Genomic DNA, 19,327 nt, shown 5'->3' on the forward strand with positions numbered 1-19,327 from the left:
TAATTATGGAACCTCTGAAGGCATGAGCATTGTTGATACTAAAGTGAAGGAACTCAGGCTGGAGAAGCAATAAACCAACTATTGTCCCCAGAACAATGACAAATGCTATCAAACATATAGTCCAGGTGTTTCTTCTGGCAAAAACTACCACCTTATTATCAACACCTCTGAGGCTACCACTGCCTGCCATCATGGCGGTGGCAGATCTACTGGCATTTGCTCTAGGAGTGCACAAGACTTGTATGTTATCAACCTCTCTGGAGCTACCGCTGCCAGAGGCCGTCTGCGAGAAGGTGGCAGCTTTAAATGAAGCTCTACTGGCATTTGAGATAGGAGTGCTCATCCCTGTTCTGGAATTAATTGATTACTTAATTAATCTTCTAAAGTAATGTTGAATCTTGATGTTTCATTATACTTAAATGGTGTAAGCATTTGAAATGTTCATAACAAATTTAGCCTTCTTGTAGGTAGTTCCAAAGATTAAGCATAATGATAGGGTCATCAGGACATCAGGATCAATTCTGTCCACTAATAATACTAAGCTTTTATTAACACCATAATTTCAACAAGCTCAAATCCAGTCTCACATTTTTCATCCAATTACAGTGTAACAGTTCAAAAAATCTCTAAATCATCTTTTTCTTTTCTTATTTTTTATATTGGAGTTACAATTTACTTCACGCAGTTTCAACCCTATAATCTCCACAAATATCATGATTGTTCATTGAATTTGCACATGGCTATGTAAGTTTGGTCCATCTATGCTATATGTTGTTATATATAGACTTAAACTATTTATCATTTATTCGAGATAGTAATAAGTAACTCGATTTTGGTTTGAAAAATTACATTTGCATATCATAACTTATAAGTTTATCAATTATACTACTAAATTCAAAGTTAAGAATGAAATTTTAGGGGTTTGAGAGTAATATTATAAATTTTTAAAGATTTATTGATACTTAATTCGAATCGAATTATAAGTTTACAAGCTCATCGAATTGACAAATAGTTAGCTCAAGCTTGGTTTGAGAATAATCAAGCCAAGCTCAGTTTGACAGTAATCAAGCTGAGCCCAACTTGGTTGTACCCTTAGCTGTTACACATGTAGGGTAATTAAGAAAAAAGGCAAAAATTAGGGCGTATGAGTTAATTCTCCACTTTCCGGGGAGTTTTAGAGTATTTCACCCAATTTTTATCCGGTAAGTTGTGACCCGAAAACATTCACCCGTGCCAAAAATGAAGCGATTGCGTTTCTTTCATAAACGAAATCGGGTTTGGAGGAAATATTACCCGTCGAGTTCCAGAAAGCCCTAAAACCCTCTTTCTTCTTGTTTGAGTTCAGTCCAGTTCACGTACAAAGTACAAGCACTCTAGGAACCACGAGGCTCTAAACTTTCTACTTTTTCTGTCAAACAAAGCAAAAGAGAGAAGATGTCGCTTCGAGTGCTGAACCCGAACGCTGAAGTGCTGAACAAATCAGCAGCACTTCACATGAACATTAACGCCGCCAAGGGCCTTCAAGATGTTCTCAAGACCAATCTAGGTCCCAAAGGCACCATCAAAATGTATAATTTGTATTTTTTCGGTTTTTGTTTTAATTTCATTCTGATATGGATGCATTTTCTCATAATTTCTCTCCTTTTCAAGGCTTGTTGGTGGTGCTGGAGACATCAAGCTCACTAAGGACGGAAACACTCTCTTGAAAGAAATGGTGAGTTTTCTCTTCTAAAACTCTAGATCTTTACTTGGTATTTTTAGGTTTTTGGATCTGGAAATTGAATCATTAATTAGCGTTAATTGTTGGCAATGCAATTGACTAGTTAGGAGGGATCTGCTATAATTTATGTATATTATTAGTAGGCTTTGGAAAAAGCAAAGAAGTATTTCACATTCAAAATGCAGGGTCTTTCTTTTTTTATTTCGAAATAATATGTACATGAGTTGTAATGCATGTGATTTGGTATTGAATTGGACTGGGGGGTGAACGTCTTTACTCTGTAGTTAGTTTTAACTTGTCTTTGAACCTTGGAATCAAGATCAAACCTTCATGGCTTTATGCTTTTGCTCTTCCCATTGTTTCATTTTGTTGTCAATTCTTTTTAGTTAGATTTTTTTTTGTTGAAATGGAATTCTAGGAAGCTGGATTGATGTGAATTTATAAATGGGTTAAATATTTAAGGGACATCATTGTACCATGTTATGAATGCTTCCTTGGTGATTATGTTGGCAATGCTTGCAGCAAATTCAAAATCCAACAGCTATCATGATTGCAAGGACAGCTGTTGCTCAAGATGACATAAGTGGAGATGGCACAACTTCTACGGTAATATTCATTGGTGAGCTTATGAAACAATCAGAGCGCTACATTGATGAAGGTAAGTAGTTCTAGAATCAACTGGATTAGACTATAAACCCTAAGCCCAATGATAGTTTAATGAAATGGTTTATTCACTTTAACTTAAATTACCATTTCTCAGAGTTGGCTTATTAATGGATTGTTCTTACACAGAATCTTTTTGTTTAAATTCAAGTTTACTGGTTGAATTGGAAAATACAGGATGTTTTTTGGCTTTTGGTTGTAATGCTGAGCATCTGTTTATTTTAAACCAGTAACAATGCACTTGTTTCTGTGTTGTAATGTTGTTTGTGATTGACAGAAGCATTTCTAGCTGTCATTATTCCCTTTGTTTCAAAGAGAATTTAGGAATGCTCAATTTTATCATAAACTTATGCCTGGGACTCATGTCTTTTGTAGGTATGCATCCACGTGTTTTGGTAGATGGTTTTGAAATTGCCAAAAGAGCGACTCTCCAGTTTCTTGAAAAGTTCAAGACTCCTGTTGTGATGGGAGATGAGCCTGATAAAGAGATTCTGAAAATGGTTGCAAGAACAGCACTAAGAACAAAGGTATTTTTTAGTTTCTCGTTCAATTTTTTGCTTTATATCTAATTTAGTTTTCTCTCACTTATGGCTTAGTTCTTATTTCATATCTTCTTTACAGCTATATGAATCATTGGCAGACCAGTTGACTGACATAGTTGCTAATGCGGTTTGTGCTCCTATTAGTTTTGACATATTCCCATTGCCTTTTTACACATCTTCAGCTGCTCAGCTGGCTTTATGTTTAGAGTTAGAGGTAAACCTTTTGCATCTTTTTTTATAATAGACTGGGTGAATATGGCAGGTGCTCTGCATTCGGAAGGCCGATGAACCAATTGATCTTTTTATGGTGGAAATAATGCACATGCGTCATAAGTTTGACATGGACACACGCCTTGTATGTTGAAGTTCTTTAATGTTTTTTTTTATTCATAAAAAAATTCCTTCTTCTTATGTCTTCTGTTTTTGACTTGAAAAATGGATTTTCAGTCTATGTTATGAGTACATTGTCTTGTTCTCAAATTTATATGAATAAATTTTCAGTTTGCCAAAGTAATGCAGTAAATATCTAACTTATTGTAACACAGAGGAGAGGAGAAATGTTGGTTACAGTTTGGTTATGCACATGCTATCACTTTACTGTTTTGTTGTTACTTGGTGCTTAAAGACATAACAGACAATATGTTGCTGTTACATTTTTCTGGGTGCTGGTTGTTTGTGGGTATCTTAGGGCTCTCAAATTATAAGCAATCATTTGAATGTTTGACTCAGATTAGGCTCTTTCCTTTCTATGATATACTACTTATATCTGCCTGTTCATTGATAATCTTATCATACTTAACTGTCTTGCTTTTTTTACTTCTTCTTTCTCTCACTCAATCTTTATGCTGGTTCACAATTTGGCTCTGTTGTTTTCAGATAGAGGGTCTTGTTTTGGATCACGGTTCTAGACATCCTGATATGAAGCGGCGAGCCGAAAACTGTTACATATTGACATGTAATGTGTCATTGGAATATGATAAAAGGTACTTATTTTAGAAAGTATATATTCTTTTGTTTGTTAGCATACTCTTTTTACATGATTTCATTTCCTTTTTGGCTTTAAATTAAGGTTTATATATCTATATCTACATATGCATTCATTCAAATATGTATACACTTTGGATAATGTAAAAGTTATAATGACAAATTTTGTTTGTTAGATCATCACAGAGAGGAGAAACAATTGTCTAAATGATCTTTTTAGCTTTTAACCAATGAAATTAATGTCTAAGCTGTGCTCATCACTTTTTCTAATAATTGACCACATTTTCCCACTTAGATCATTTTTCAGCTGATTCAAGTATTTCTATCTTTCTTCCTTTCTTTTTGGATATACCTCTCTGCCACTTCTAAAAATTGACAAGTTTTCTAGTTTTTCTAGTTTTACCTTTGGAGGGGAAAATGTCATTTTATGTATCATTTTTCTATACCTTTTGCATATTAAAATGTCAATTCTTGTTTTCATTTTATCATGGTTAGGGTAGTGTTAAACAAACTTTCTTAAGTGCAGCCACAGCCTGCAATTGTCTTTATGTACATATTGTGTACAGACATCCTAGAACTAATAGTGTTCTATCCACCAGCGAAATAAATGCAGGCTTTTTCTACTCCAATGCAGAACAGAGAGAGGCAATGGTAGCAGCTGAAAGACGCCAGGTTGATGAGAGAGTCAAAAAGATTATTGAATTGAAAAATAAGGTACTCACTTCCATATGATTTTTTTTTTCAAATAAAGTGTATGTGATATCATTGTGACATATATATTTTTGGCTCTATTTAACATTGTCTTTCTGTCCGTTCATATGTAGGTTTGCGCTGATAATGACAACAACTTTGTTGTTATCAGTCAAAAGGGTATTGATCCCCCATCTTTAGACCTTCTTGCTAGAGCAGGGGTAAGTTTTGGACTGTTAATGATGTCCTGGTTAATGGCCTTGTAAAATGACAATTTATTATTTTACTTTTTTTCCCAACAGATCACTTATTTTGTTTGCAATTTTCTCATTTAATGATCATGCAGATAATTGCCCTTAGAAGAGCAAAGAGAAGAAATATGGAGCGATTGGTGTTGGCGTGTGGAGGAGAAGCTGTAAATTCTGTTGATGATTTAACTCCTGATTGTCTTGGATGGGCTGGACTCGTATATGAGCATGTCCTTGGTGAAGAGAAGTATACATTTGTAGAACAAGTGAAAAACCCTCATTCTTGTACGATTTTAATTAAAGGTACTAGAAATGTGTTTGTAAATCTTACTTTCTACAAATTTAAAGTATCATTTTCTTCAACCACTCAGCTATATAAGTTAACTAACCAATATTTCTGATATCATGTGCATCATTTTATTTCCTTTTATGGCTATTTTAACATCATTTCCATCTTTAAATGTTGTAGGACCTAATGACCATACAATTGCCCAAATTAAGGATGCTGTACGTGATGGGTTGAGAGCAGTAAAAAATACCATTGAAGATGAAGCCATTGTCTTGGTAAGTTATGGTCAATTGGTCTTCTCTCAGTAAACTTAGTAGTTTTTTCTTTTAAAACCGTGAGCTATGTGATGCAGTATTTTTCTTTCATCTTTACAGATTTGCTTTAAACATTTAACTGAGATGATATATCCAAAGATATGAAGATGAAAGACTAGTTACTTAGTTGTTATGGATTGTAGTTCTCTCAAAGTCTATGACTTTGAGAGAACAATTGTAATTCATTGGCTTGTGTTGTTAATGTTGTGAATGCAAATTGAAGATCTGATGGCACAGTTTTCTTAAAGTGAGTATTATTTTCTTGCAATTTCCCGATGACAGAATGATGAACTTATGAAGATCCTGGAATTGATGACAGAGAAAAGAAGTTGAGGGACACAGCATGTAGTTTGAGGGACTCACTTTCAGCCAATTTAAATGCTTTTTTCAACTGATAACACTTATTTGACTGTTTTAGAGAAAGGCTATTACTGCATGTTTATTTAGTCTGGTTGTAAAATATGGATTGCCTGCTGTCTGCAGGCTTTGACTCAACTAGTGAAAGAGTGGGTAGGTAGCAATGGGACATATTTTAGGTGTTTGATTTACCATCTTATTCCCCGAAAAAATTATTCCATGGTATTTCTGTGCATTCTTTTATGATTTTGATGGTGAGTTATATTCCTGATTGTGATTTAGGGGGCTGGAGCATTTGAAGTTGCAGCCAGACAATACCTAGTCAATGAAGTGAAGAAGACTGTTCAAGGGGTATATTTTGTTAAATCTCCCAGCCTAAAAGATTAAACACAAAAAATTGTCTTTTGAAATATGTCTAAAGTTTACCAACTTGGAACAGCGTGCTCAATTGGGTGTTGAAGCTTTTGCTGATGCTCTTCTTGTTGTGCCTAAAACACTTGCTGAGAATGCTGGGCTTGACACTCAAGATGTGATCATTGCTCTTAAGGTATGCGTAATTTTTTTGCTCTTATGTCCCTCAGTTTTTCTCTTTTAGAAATTAAGAGGTGAAAATATAAATTAATTGTTTTGTATTTCATCTGGATGTCTATTCAGGCGGAGCATGACAGAGGGAATGTTGTGGGACTAAACCAACACTCAGGAGACCCTATTGACCCCCAGATGGAGGGCATCTTTGACAACTACTCTGTGAAGCGCCAAATTATAAATTCAGGGTATGCGAGAATGTGTTTTAATGTCACTCCCAATTTGTTTTGCACTACAAGCCCTTTGTCGTGCACTACTACTTTTCATTGCTTGATTATTGAACTTTTCAAAGCATTATTTTGGGAAAGTGAACCACAAGAGTTTATTACTGCTTTGTTTCCTGGATTTTTGTAGTTGAGCAACAAACAAGCTACTCTATTTTGCAGGCCTGTAATTGCATCTCAATTGCTATTGGTGGACGAGGTAATCCGTGCTGGTAGAAATATGCGGAAGCCAAATTAGCTTGTTGATATACTTCAACATATAATATGTCATATGGAGGTTGTCTATTACCGATTGGGCGTGTTTACTATGGGTAGCCATGAACTGAGTCACGTATTGAGAGAATCCCTGATTCAGTGATGAATTAAACTAATTTTGTGCTATGTAGTGATTGGGCCAGTTTTTCTACAATCTTGTTTTTTATGTTTCATCATGCAATTAAATTCCAGGCGTTAAGTGAATCATCTCTTGTTTCTACCACACTGCTTTACAAAAATGAGTATGTGAAAGAAAGATAAGTCTTCTTAAGTGCTTGAAGATTCTTTTTACTTGGGAAGGTGATAATAAGAGATGGATGTTGTTTATTACCTTTCAGGGAAATCTAAATATTCATTTCTTGTTTGAAAATAAATATGAATTAATGCATATAAATCATTGTTTTAACAGAAGAGTAAAACTGATTTCATAGACTTACACGGATAATGTTTCTTAGCGATTTAGTTATCTTTTTCAGCAATTCAATTTTTCTGCTACTTTTTCAACTATTCTTCTTCTTCGGAGTTACTGTTTACACTTTTCAACATTGTTGTTCACTAATTTGATTAAGTTGAGTTTACCATTTTGGGTTCAAATTAAACTCAAACAGACCCTTATTGGGTTTTACCGATCAACCTAAATTCACCCTTACTCTAGCCTCTAGCTAGTAAAACGGTAAGACGTTTCCTTCAATGACTAAATTTACAGTGCAAAATATAATGTGGCAACACAACAGTCTAAAGAAAATGTGTACCATATATATTCGAATTATGTCCCACGAACAGGGAAAAAGGAAAATTTTCACAAATGATAAGAGAAATGTAGCTTGTATATCAGTGGACACATAACCAGTTAATGGTAAATGACAGGAACCTTTTATTAGCATGCCAATGATGAGAAAAGAACCATACAACGGAGCTCCATTGTGAATTTCCATACACCGGATGCTCTCATTAATTGGCTGCACTAAGGAGGTCGAGCTTAGATTCTTGCAGCCTCCTTCCCATCCTGCTGAAGCATATATTCTCTTTTCATTTCTTCCAAGACTGTGTCATTAGTACTGCAAAAACAATCCTTGTAAGATAGTTGAATATTCTGAGTCAAATTTTCAATTTAAGCTTAATCTCCGAGGTGATTGTTGGTTCATAACTCTTATTTGAACTTATATAAGCCACCATTATCAAGATTAAACCTTTTGAAACAAATGCATACTATATGTGATAAATTTCGAAACCACAACCAACAAAAGCCACTGTAAAATCACATCCCCAAAACAACAGTTCATCCAATCATAGATGTATCATCCTTTTTTTCTGCTATCATCTTTTCTCTTAAATCTGCTTTGTATGTCAAACACAGGACAAAATAAAGGCTGCTGTTCTTTAATCATGTTCCATCACCAAGGATGGATTCAAAACAAGCCAACCAAACAAGAGCCAGCTCAACTCAGCTAGAACAGAATGTCCAGCACAAGCTCATTCAAACTGGTGAGAAGTGTTGCTGGAGAGATGGTGAATCACTAGTAAACCCTCAAACTCGAGCCTAAGTCCACCCCTATCCATCAATATTTTACATTTTACCTAGTTTTTGGACAATTAACAATACAGTCCGTATTGTTCAGAAACAAAAGAGTTGAGCTTCACATGAATAAAGATACTGATTATGTGATGTCTCCGTAAAAACAAACAAATGCTGGAAACGACAATTTTCAGGTCACAAACAGGTTCAAACTGTACTAAGTTAACGATGGTTAAACTGATTAAGTGCAAAAACCAAAGGCTGCATCAGTGAAGAAATTTCCTACGAGTTCAAGAGGTACCCACTAAGAACTGCAAGAGAAATAGTAATGAAGAAACAATAGATCTGAACTTGAAAATAAAGTGAAAATCAATGGAAAATGGAACCAATCTCCTACATACTCATATTTTCCCTATCCACTCTAAGCACATACCAAATAAAAGCCCTAGAATATTCAATTAATACTTACTATTGATGAAGGCAATTGTTCAACTCTTTAGCTTGTTTGCGACACTGCCACACAATCGAAATCATTTTCCCGGCAGCACATTCCGCATACTTGGACGTGAAACGATCACATTCTTTTAACGCCTTCTGCTTCATTTTACTTCGTAAAGCTGTCATTTTTATTCAAAAAATGAAAAAAAAAACATGATTGCATTTTCAAAACAAAAACAAGGGTTTAGTTTACCCATAGTACCTTCTTCTACTTTCTTCTTCACATGATTCTCACGAGCTTCCTGAACGTATCCCATTTGATGGAGCTTCTCTGAAAAACTGAGAACAGCCGCGAGTCTTCGAAGAGGAAGAAGAGGTACCGTGAAGGGTTGAAGGTTAAATTTGCTTATTGGGCTTTGTAGGAGGCCCAACTTAAAATATGTTTGGGTCTGAGTCCAGTTTAAGAGGCCCAAATGGAAACACGTTTGGCTCCGAGAGAGAAATAGGTTAAGCCTAAAATATAGGCCCATTTTTATGAGCGATATGCAATTTGTAGGTCAATTATAAGCAATTTGCTCAGAGCTCACAAATGTCATCTTCACTATAAATAGTCTTTCTAAAACACTACTCGTTCAAACATGATCAAACTCCATTTATAGTAATGCCTGGCTTATTGTCTTCAATTATTCAATCACATGCCCCACTTCCTTTGATTTTTGAGACGAGAGCATCGAAAATCAGGAGAAAAGAAGACAAGAAGCGTGAAAGCAGGCCCACAACAAATGAGCAACAATGATGGGCTTTTATGAGTAAGTCGTGTGACTGCCTGTGTGAAAAAATGTGTTCTTGGAGAGTTGACGGTCAACGCCAGCGTGGCCGACTCCAAATAGATCAGCCTTCACGGAATCTCCGCTACCTTACAGTTGTCGCCTTCTCATTGGACCTCTCCTTCCTCCACTCGCTTTATTTATTTAAACTTCATATTTCTACTCTCGTACAAAACAATTAGATCCCCGTCCGTGTTCGAAATCCCTTTATACGGTGCGTTTTACACTCCTCCCTTCCCTGTCTTTCTCTCTAGGGTTAGTCAATGTTTTCAGATCTTCTACTTCATTTTTTTTTTTGTACTTTCTCGTTTGTTGTTATTGATTTTTTCTGATTAGATCCGAAGGTGTTGTTTGACTGATCTTTTGTTTCGGTTCTTGATGTACTTGATTTTAGTGTTTGTTGATTTGATCTGTTAAGGTGTGGTCTTGTGGTAGATCTATTTGTTGTTACTTGTTGATATCTGTTTGGTTGCCGAGTAACTGTTAGAAGCGGAGAGAAATTGATTATTTGATTTTGAGTTTTCTCCCTAATAACTATTGAGAAACTGAGAAACAAAGATTTGTGAGTTGAAATTAGTTTTGAGAGTGCTATTTGAGCTGTTTAATTCTTCATGTGACAGAGTGATCCCTTTTTTACTTCTTTAGATCTGCTTGGCTGCAGAGAAAATGTTTGAGAGGAAGAGAAATTTGTTATACAACTTTGATTTTCTTTAGTTGTTGAGACCGAAAAAATAAATTTGTAGTTTAAATTAGTTTAATGTTGCTGTTTTAGCTTATGAGGCTTGAGTTCGTAAGATGATTTGAGGTTTTGTTCCTTCTTATGTATTTATAGACCAAGGAAATGTTGTCAGCAAAGAGAATCCGACTCATTGGCTTGGTTTTTTAATTATCAAGACTGATGCTAGCAGAGCTATAGTCCAAACTGAGATTATTATTTAGGCTTCATGATGCTTGATTTTAGCTTATTTTGTGTGGTTTTTTCTTTTGGATTTTTTGAAACCTACAAAATGCTAAGAATGAAAGGAATTGGTGTTATCTATTTGAAAATGTGAAGTTCTACCTGAATGAACTTGATGTGACTTTTTGGTTCACTTGAGTTTCTGTATTACTTTTAAATCATGATACAAGATGAGATTTTATTGTTTTATGTTAGTGATATCGACCAGAGAACTATAGATTTTGATCTGTATTCTTGATGAGAATGTGTTGGAGAATTGAAGGAAATCATTATTTGTTTAAGATGCTTAATAAAAGAAAGGTCTTTAAGTTATTTGATATAACCAGCTATCAATTGAGGATAATTGGTGAACTTGTTAGATTTGTTGTGTTATATATTCTTAATGCTATGTGACACCATGCATATATTTAAGTCAGAAGACATCTGATTTACTGATTTATAAGGCATAAATCAGTTTTATGAGTAGAAACTAACTGAAATCACCTTGCAGCATTACATTTTAGATTGATATAGCAAAGATGTCGCCTACTGAATCAACTCGTGAGGAAAATGTGTACATGGCCAAGTTGGCTGAGCAAGCTGAACGATATGAAGAAATGGTGGAGTTCATGGAGAAAGTTGCAAAGACTGTTGATGTTGAGGAGTTAACTGTGGAAGAAAGGAACCTTCTCTCTGTTGCTTACAAGAATGTGATTGGGGCCAGGAGGGCTTCATGGAGGATCATCTCTTCCATTGAGCAAAAGGAAGAAAGCAGAGGAAATGAAGACCATGTGTCAGCCATCAAAGATTACAGAGGCAAAATTGAGGCTGAGTTGAGCAAGATCTGTGATGGAATTCTGAGTCTCCTTGAGTCGCATCTGATTCCTTCAGCGTCTTCTGCTGAGTCCAAGGTGTTTTACCTTAAGATGAAGGGTGATTATCACAGGTATTTGGCCGAGTTCAAGACTGGTACTGAGAGGAAGGAAGCTGCTGAGAGCACTTTGTTGGCTTACAAGTCTGCTCAGGTGTTTTGATTATGTTCTTTTGTCTAACTATTATATTTGTCTTCTTTTTACTGCAATATTTATTTTACTTTTCTAGTATGGATTGTTTCATTTGTTTATGCTATGATTGATTTTTGTACAGGATATTGCTTTGGCTGAACTTGCTCCTACTCACCCAATAAGGCTGGGACTGGCTCTCAACTTCTCAGTGTTTTACTATGAAATCCTTAACTCACCTGATCGTGCTTGCAATCTCGCCAAGCAGGTGTGTATACATAACTACTTTAAGTCTTTCTATATACGTTCTTGTTCGGACAATCTGAAAAAAACATGGGATGATAGCTGACATAGGAATTTCTGACACATGATGGTGAATTCTGAGTTCCAATATTTATTTCATGGTTGTTCTGCTCTTATCTTTAATTGATCTTCTGGCTGATAACGTGAATTTTTGTGAAATAATATAAATTTCAGGATGAAGGCTCATGCTTTACTATGAAATCCTTAACTCACCTGATCGTGCTTGCAATGATTTCTCTGAAGTGTTTATATGCTTGAAGAAAATTACCTGTTCTTTACCTGGCACTGATTAATTTAATCTCTTGCTCAAATTATTCTGTTAAGAATATCTTCAAATAATATATAATCTATGATATAAATGAATTACCCTGATATTTATGTTTATACAAGTTATTAGTTAAATGGTACACGATATGAAATAAGACTGTTAAAATCATTTGATTCTTTAATGCAAGAGTGATTGCCTTTACTCATATTGATTGGTATTATTTCCCGCCCTATCTTTGTTTGTCTTTTGATGTTACTGTTCAACTATTGATTATTATATTTTCCATTTGAAAGAGGCTCTGATCGTGGTTCTGGTGGAATCTTTACAAACCTTCTCACGAATTATTTAGTAATTAGTGGGAATAAGTGTGTAGAATTGCATGGGTATCATTTACAATATTTGTGTACTTGATTTAGCCATCCTACTTTCGCATGACAGGCTTTTGATGAGGCTATCTCTGAGCTGGATACATTGGGTGAAGAATCATATAAGGACAGTACATTGATAATGCAACTCCTCCGAGACAATCTTACACTTTGGACTTCTGATATCAACGTATGTTTTCCCTCTGTCACAATCATTTGTTCCCTTTGTGTATGGTGGCCATGTGTTAATTGACTGTGTCTGAAATCTGTTGAAACCCTCTTTGCACCACACTCAACCTGGGTTTTGAGTGCTTTCGTGCTGACAACTGTGTTATTAACACCGTTTTACTATTTATGATGTTCTTTTTTTGATGAATTTGCTTTATATGCTTTTAGGATGATGCTGGGGATGAGATTAAGGAGGCATCAAAACGTGGTGAATAAAGCGACAGGCAGCAGTGATGAGTTTCAGTTGATAGGATATGTACTCTATATCTTTATCTTGTGGCTTTAAATCGACTTGGACAAAATGTTCCAACTGATTGTAAACTAGCTTAAATTATTGATCAGAAGAATTTGGTTTGGCTTTCATGTAGCTTTTTGAGTGCACTGCTGGGTTTTGTCTAAATCAGTTGTTCTCAAGCTCATTAAATTGAGAATTTCCGGTGCTTGATTGAGTTACGGATTACATCTTCCTTCATCTTGGTAATTTAGGTTTTAACCAAGTGGAGGCAAAGATGGAACTGTATATGTTGTGCCATGCCATGTCAATGGTGTATCTGGTTCTTAGTTGTCTTTGAGACCACTGCCTTCGGCGAGAAAGCTTGTGGTGTGGCGTATGCTACGTAGTCGTTGCCTTGTGGAAGAAGGTGATACTTCTTCAATCTCACACTTGGGTTAGCATTTGTTTTGGGCTTGTGATTGGAAGTCTCTTGTAGTTTTATCCGTAAGGCTATAATTAGTTTGTTACTTTTAGTGTTAAAAGAAGGGCCAAGGATTATATACCACCCAAGTTTGAATGCGCTTTTAAACTAGCGTAGTTTCACTCATGAATTATCTATTATTAAATTTTTTTGTTATTAAATTTTTTTGTTATAGATAAGAGAAAAATTGTTATTTTATTTAATAATATTAAAAAAATATAAAATTTATTATATTTTCTCTCATAAATTTTAAAAATTAATAATTTTATCTATGTATAAAATTTTTTAATTTTAAAAGGTTATTTTTCTCTTTTCCCAATCCTTAAGTTTGTGTTTTCACCCTTTGGCAACTATCTTTGATGCTAATGGCCTCCCTTCTTTACTTTAAATCATTGTCGGTTCTATCCTTTGTCAAAAACCTAGATGAATTGTCATTTGGACGACGATGCATCCAAACAACTTATTTGGACGCGTTGTTGTCGAAACTATTATCCAGACATGTTGACAACATCAAATGATTTGTTTGGAGTTGTCGATGTGTTTAAATTTGACAAAATCTAGTGCAATCGACGGTCGTTGACGCTGGAGATAATGGTTAGAGAAGTGAAAAATAAAACCTTAGGTTTGAAAAAAAAAAATAATAAATTTTATATTTTTTAACATTATTAATAAAATAATATTTTTATTTTTATTTTTAACGAAAAATTTTAATGTCAATTAATTTATGAATATAATTTTAAATTTTTTAAATTTCATCCTTTTGGAAATAGTCCATTGGCATAAAAGAAAAAAAGTTCTAAGATCAGAGTTTTAACTAGTGGTGAATGAGTCACTGGGTAAAATTCGTACGTGCTGATGAAAAGGATATCAATCAGCATAATGGACATGCTGAAGAAAATGTGGAACAACATAAATGACAGAAGTTCACATCGATGTACGACACGGCATATGGTAACTTTCCACTTTTCTTCCCCACTACCACTTTGCCAGCATTCATACGCAACACACACTAGATGCGATTACACACAAACGCCATCTAATCAAATTCGCACAACCCAACTGGGCGTTGTGCGTTGTGCGACGCCGTATATAAATATAAAAACCCCACTTCTGTATTTTGTTTTAGTTACACTGCTCAACTCATGGCTGCCACTACACCTCTTATTGCTTGGTCTCTGTCTAATTCTCTTCCACATTCTGCTTCTTCTTTGGGTATTTCTTGTTCCCTTTCTAACGCTTTTTACTACATTTCGGGGGCTCGGGAGAAGACGGGCAATTAAGAATAGGAAACAACGAAGAGAAAGAATGGGTTTGCGTTGTCAAAACTCTTGAGCCTTTCAAAGTGCGTTCTGTCGTTGCTGGTAGCCGTAACTCCCTCGCTATCTGTGTCGACGGCAAGATTGTTGAGCTTTTCTTCTGCAATGATGTGGATTATTTGTATGTAAAAATGTGTGTTCATATATATATATATATGGAATTTTAGTTAGTGATGTGAGCGTTGTTTTGTTTTCTACCAGTTGTTTACTTGGGGATGGAACCAGAGAGGGACCTTAGGTCACCCACCTGAGACCAAGACTGAAAACGTTCCCACTGAGGTCAAGGATCTCGCTAATGTCAAAATTGTTCAGGTAATTATAGTTCTTCTTTTGGATAACGAAAACGCTCGATATTGGGTTTAAGTTATTTGAAGTTGAATTTTTTACTTTTTGGCGTCTTGATTTTTAGGCTGCTATTGGTGGATGGCATTGTTTGGCTGTTGATGATCAAGGCCGTGCCTGTGCTTGGGGTATATAAATTCGGAACTTTATGCATCTAATAGAGCAAAAGAAGTTACTTGATTGATAAAAAATTGACGAGGGGCTCTCATATATACATCTGTGGGAAATTAGCGTGGGTTGTAAGTGAGTTGAATGCAACTATGTGAAGTGTGTTTGGTGCAGGTGGGAATGAGTATGGTCAGTGTGGTGAAGAACCTGAGCGAAAAGATGACAGTGGTAGACCTTTGAGGAGGGACATAGTGATTCCTCAGCAATGTGCCCCAAAGCTTGTTGTTCGCCAGGTGATTTGCTCATAGTAATTTGTATATTTTGGATTAGAGGAGTTGTCTGTTTTTCTCTTGTTTCTCAGTGTTTTGTTTGGATACTTTTTGCAGTATACCTATTTGGGTTATTGTTAATCTGTGCTTTTAGCATAAACTTAGTTTGTCCTCTTTAGAGATTCTTCCGTTCAAACCATGTTTCATAGTCATACACTTGACATGGATTCTACTTCCAATTTTGATAACACTGTGGATGGCTAAAATCTACCAGTTGTGTTGATGTGTAGCTATGCTTCACATATTCTGTGGTATTGCTTTGACATTGCGATGATAGAATTGAGTTAAAGGTTTTTATTTGGCCTTTCTCATCTATGGATACTTAAACATTTTATCTGGTTGATGTCTCCCACATTGAGGACCACTGGTACACTGCACTTGTAGCATGAATTTTATTTACGTTAACACGTTATTTTATTATCATTTTTATGTAATTATAATAATAACACAAGATTAATAAGTTTCTCACTCTGCTGTGGTTAGAATTTCCTCACCTTCACCTGACTTATGTATTTACTTCTTTTGTATGTTTGTTATTTATGAAGTGCCTTTCTTTAGATCAATTTGTGCTACTCTCTAATTGCTAATATGATAGGTTGCTGCAGGGGGAACCCATTCTGTGGTGCTTACACGCGAGGGACATGTATGGACCTGGGGTCAGCCGTGGCCTCCTGGAGACATGTATGGTCTTCAATTTAATTCTTCAACATTATTTCCATGCAAGTTTCACCTTTATTACTTGCTGCATGCTTCTAATATGTGTTCCCTGCAGAAAACAATTTTTTATTCCTGTATGAGTACAAGGGCTTGAAAAGGTGAGGCTCATTGCTGTCGGGGCATTTCATAATTTGGCTTTCCAGGAGGATGGAACATTGTGGGCATGGGCTAACAATGAATATGGGCAACTTGGTACAGGGGATACCCAAACAAGATTGCAACCTATTCCTGTCAAAGGACTCTCAGGTCTAACTTTGGTATGTATTAAATGGTTAAATCCTTGCTTTTTATTTTTTAAATTTCTATTTTTGGTTTTTTATCAATATTATCATTTGAAGCAAGCATGTATATAGTACTGTCAGTTTCATTTTGGTTTATACCTGGTAAATTGGTGTGACCTATTGAGAAAACTTGTTTGTTAAATTGAGTTAGTTTTGTAAAAATTTTCTTGTACAAAGGATTAAAAAGAACCTTTCATTTAGATTTGTCATTATAACAAAAGTTCTGTCAAGATTGGAAAATTCTGGAAGAGTTTGGTTGTTGAAACTGTTACTTTAAGATCTTGTGTTGAACTGATGCAATTACCACAGTGCATGTTGTATGTCTGCACTTTGACTTGGATTGATTTCTGCCAGTGCAAATGCTGAATCCTGCTACTTAATATGCAGTTGTTTGGAGTCTGAATGCATCAATAGAACAAGGGTTCAATGAATGTTATCCCTGTTGGTCAATCAAATTCCTATGGTTAAATATAAACTTGACCACTTTTCTTCTCTGTCATGTTCTAATTTAAGGACTGAAGTAAGAGCTCCTTAGATATACAAGTTTGCGATCATAAATAATATCTTTTCTTTTTTAATATAGCAACTTAAGAGTTTGAGAAGGGATTATGTTGTAGTTGTTTTTCTGTAAGATTATGACATACCTATGTGTTGGGTGGGTTGATTAATGTTTAGCTGTGATTTATGTATAGATGAATGCTAACTGAGATAAAATGCTCTAAAAAGAAGTGTTGTCTATTTTTCTAGTCACTTTGATTCTCCATGGCTTTGTTGGGCAGAGGTGTTGTCTGGACCTTTTTCATTTAAAATTTCAATTTACTATTCTTGAATTTTGGTTTTCAGTATGTTGCTAAGATGGTGCACTATAGCAAATCTTTTGTGCATCATGATTACTATTACTTTTCAATTTTAATAGTCTGATTGACTGTCTATCTGTATGCCAAATAGGTTGATATTGCTGCTGGGGGGATGGCATTCTTTTGCATTGACTGATGATGGGGAGGTTCTGCTTTCTTTTTATTTGTTAAGGATGTTATCTTTTTATTTATGTTTTAATCGTGTGTTCTTTTAAGAATTGTTACTAGCATGCTCATTCTCTGCTATAAAGTACTGCATTCTAGTAACTGTAACTTCAGCAGCTACAAATACATGGGGATTTGCTGGCGAATTGTTGGATTTCCAATGATGATATTTATGTCATTGGACATTGAAATTCCTTGATAATATGTATTAAAATACCATTCAATGTTGTATTTGATTGTTATGTTTAGTTCACAGTAGAGCTTGAAGGTGACTGGGTAGGCATGAAAATGAGAGAGATTTTGTTTCACTCATTTTACTGCTTATAAACTGTAATGACCATTAATGTTAAAGCCGTAAGAAACGACAAATATAATTTGTTACCTTAGTTGTCTGTTGTATTCATTGAACATTCTTCATCTGAATTGTGATACATTATTATAGCAAATAGATATTGAGTTCTGAATGTTGTGAAACATGTAGATTGTCAGTTGAAATTAACTTATATTGATGTCTGATTTAGGTGTATGGTTGGGGAAGAGGTGAACATGGGAGACTTGGATATGGGGATAATGACAAGAGCAGTGAAATGGTGCCCTAACGGGTTCAACTTTTAGCTGGGGAGGACATTGTTCAGGTAGTACTAATTAACTATTCTAAGTTTATCTCTGATTGGGTTAGTTGGACCACGGGCTGTTAAAAGGCTTGTGATGGACATGTAGTTAGTCCAAAAGTATGCTTTAATGACTGTCATGCCATGATCGATTGAGAATAGTCATTTTTATCCTCTACGCTCCTTTTACAAATACTTGTGGTAAATTTGTTCCTTCCAATGCTATAAGAAAGATCTAGATACCTGAGATGTTAAAACCCACTTCATAACCTTGTTTTTTCTTTTTCCTTTACTTCCTTTTTATGTTTTTTAGATTGAATTAACTTATATATGATCCAGATTTCTTGTGGTGGGACACATTCAGTTGCATTGACAAATGACGGACGCATGTTTTCAGTGAGTATTCTTTCAATTTCTGTTCTAGGTTTTAGGAGAATTTTCATTGTGATGGCTTGCTAACGTAGGATGGAAGTTGCAAGTGGTGCTGACTTGTGTCTTTATATCAGTAAATGCTGAAGATGGTGTTTCTTGTAAAAGATGTAGACATCGGGTTAGGATGATTGCAATTTAATTAATATAGGGATTTGTCTTGGGACACAAAACTTATTGTTTAAAAAGGCTTTTGTGCGCACACACACACATACAAGGGAAAATTGAGTTGTGGCGCAAGAGCCTAGTTTCTCTGGAAACAATGTGAATAATATTTTCCTGTTATGTGTTCTCCTTTTGCGATGAATTGATTGCTGCTTTATATAAAATATAAATTACCATTCTTGATGATTGGTTGTCGTATTGGCAGTTTGGACAAGGTGACCATAGACGTCCTGGATATGGGAGTAAGGTGACAACAGGCCAACCAATGGAAGTTCCCATAAATATCCCACCTCCAATAACTGCAACTGAAAGTGAAGCTGAGGTACATTGGTTTGCTAAGCTCGTTGCTTGTGGGGGACGCCAAACTCTGGCTTTAGTTGAATGGCGGACTGAGAAATCCAAGGGTTCATCAAATTATGATCCTAATAATATTGGTTTTGTACTTTACAAATGCATAAACTCATAACATCAGAACAGAAAGGACAGCTTAATTATCCTTTTGTAACATCAACAATTTACTTTCCCCGTGTTATGAGGTTTTACATGAGTTTAAGGATA

At 35.3% G+C, this 19,327-nt stretch overlaps 3 protein-coding genes and 1 pseudogene across 4 annotated transcripts; 3 read left to right on the forward strand and 1 right to left on the reverse strand.

Moving 5' to 3' along the window:
* Window positions 1-1,231: 1,231 nt before the first annotated feature.
* LOC123226115 (T-complex protein 1 subunit zeta 1) lies at window positions 1,232-7,075 on the forward strand. Its single transcript, XM_044650601.1, has 15 exons — window positions 1,232-1,568; window positions 1,651-1,714; window positions 2,243-2,378; window positions 2,759-2,910; window positions 3,005-3,052; window positions 3,188-3,280; window positions 3,802-3,908; window positions 4,509-4,623; window positions 4,734-4,820; window positions 4,946-5,150; window positions 5,317-5,411; window positions 6,090-6,158; window positions 6,247-6,354; window positions 6,462-6,580; window positions 6,779-7,075. The coding sequence occupies exons 1-15, from the start codon at window positions 1,435-1,437 to the stop codon at window positions 6,852-6,854; spliced, it is 1,608 nt and encodes a 535-aa protein (XP_044506536.1). The 5' UTR covers window positions 1,232-1,434; the 3' UTR covers window positions 6,855-7,075.
* A 532-nt stretch (window positions 7,076-7,607) lies between these two features.
* Window positions 7,608-9,228, reverse strand: LOC123225255 (uncharacterized protein DDB_G0275933-like). Its single transcript, XM_044649174.1, has 3 exons — window positions 9,088-9,228; window positions 8,857-9,004; window positions 7,608-7,929 (listed from the first exon to the last, which is right to left on the reverse strand). The coding sequence occupies exons 1-3, from the start codon at window positions 9,140-9,142 to the stop codon at window positions 7,851-7,853; spliced, it is 282 nt and encodes a 93-aa protein (XP_044505109.1). The 5' UTR covers window positions 9,143-9,228; the 3' UTR covers window positions 7,608-7,850.
* Window positions 9,229-9,720: 492 nt separating this feature from the next.
* Window positions 9,721-13,121, forward strand: LOC123225114 (14-3-3-like protein). 2 transcript variants are annotated; one of them, XM_044648980.1, is made up of 5 exons: window positions 9,721-9,866; window positions 11,101-11,614; window positions 11,736-11,858; window positions 12,600-12,716; window positions 12,923-13,121. In XM_044648980.1, exons 2-5 carry the CDS (start codon window positions 11,129-11,131, stop codon window positions 12,968-12,970), a joined length of 774 nt encoding a protein of 257 aa, XP_044504915.1. In that variant the 5' UTR covers window positions 9,721-9,866; window positions 11,101-11,128; the 3' UTR covers window positions 12,971-13,121. The 2 variants fall into 2 exon arrangements, with proteins under 2 accessions (XP_044504915.1, XP_044504916.1); XM_044648981.1 differs by having other exon boundaries at window positions 9,787-9,907.
* A 1,207-nt stretch (window positions 13,122-14,328) lies between these two features.
* Window positions 14,329-19,327, forward strand: LOC123226346 (annotated as a pseudogene).

The sequence above is a fragment of the Mangifera indica genome, chromosome 9, assembly GCF_011075055.1.
Source record: "Mangifera indica cultivar Alphonso chromosome 9, CATAS_Mindica_2.1, whole genome shotgun sequence".
NCBI lineage: Eukaryota > Viridiplantae > Streptophyta > Magnoliopsida > Sapindales > Anacardiaceae > Mangifera > Mangifera indica.

Excerpts from the sequence above, each read along its gene's own strand:
- LOC123226115 (XM_044650601.1), top strand. The coding sequence starts at position 1,435 with ATGTCGCTTCGAGTGCTGAACCCGAACGCTGAAGTGCTGAACAAATCA. Across the intron at positions 1,715-2,242 it reads ACACTCTCTTGAAAGAAATG|CAAATTCAAAATCCAACAGC; the intron begins GTGAGTTTTCTC and ends CAATGCTTGCAG. Across the intron at positions 6,159-6,246 it reads TGAAGAAGACTGTTCAAGGG|CGTGCTCAATTGGGTGTTGA; the intron begins GTATATTTTGTT and ends AACTTGGAACAG.
- LOC123225255 (XM_044649174.1), bottom strand. The coding sequence starts at position 9,142 with ATGGGATACGTTCAGGAAGCTCGTGAGAATCATGTGAAGAAGAAAGTA. Across the intron at positions 9,005-9,087 it reads GAAGAAGAAAGTAGAAGAAG|CTTTACGAAGTAAAATGAAG; the intron begins GTACTATGGGTA and ends TAAAAATGACAG. Across the intron at positions 7,930-8,856 it reads AACAATTGCCTTCATCAATA|TACTAATGACACAGTCTTGG; the intron begins GTAAGTATTAAT and ends TTGTTTTTGCAG.
- LOC123225114 (XM_044648980.1), top strand. The coding sequence starts at position 11,129 with ATGTCGCCTACTGAATCAACTCGTGAGGAAAATGTGTACATGGCCAAG. Across the intron at positions 11,615-11,735 it reads TGGCTTACAAGTCTGCTCAG|GATATTGCTTTGGCTGAACT; the intron begins GTGTTTTGATTA and ends ATTTTTGTACAG. Across the intron at positions 11,859-12,599 it reads CTTGCAATCTCGCCAAGCAG|GCTTTTGATGAGGCTATCTC; the intron begins GTGTGTATACAT and ends TTCGCATGACAG.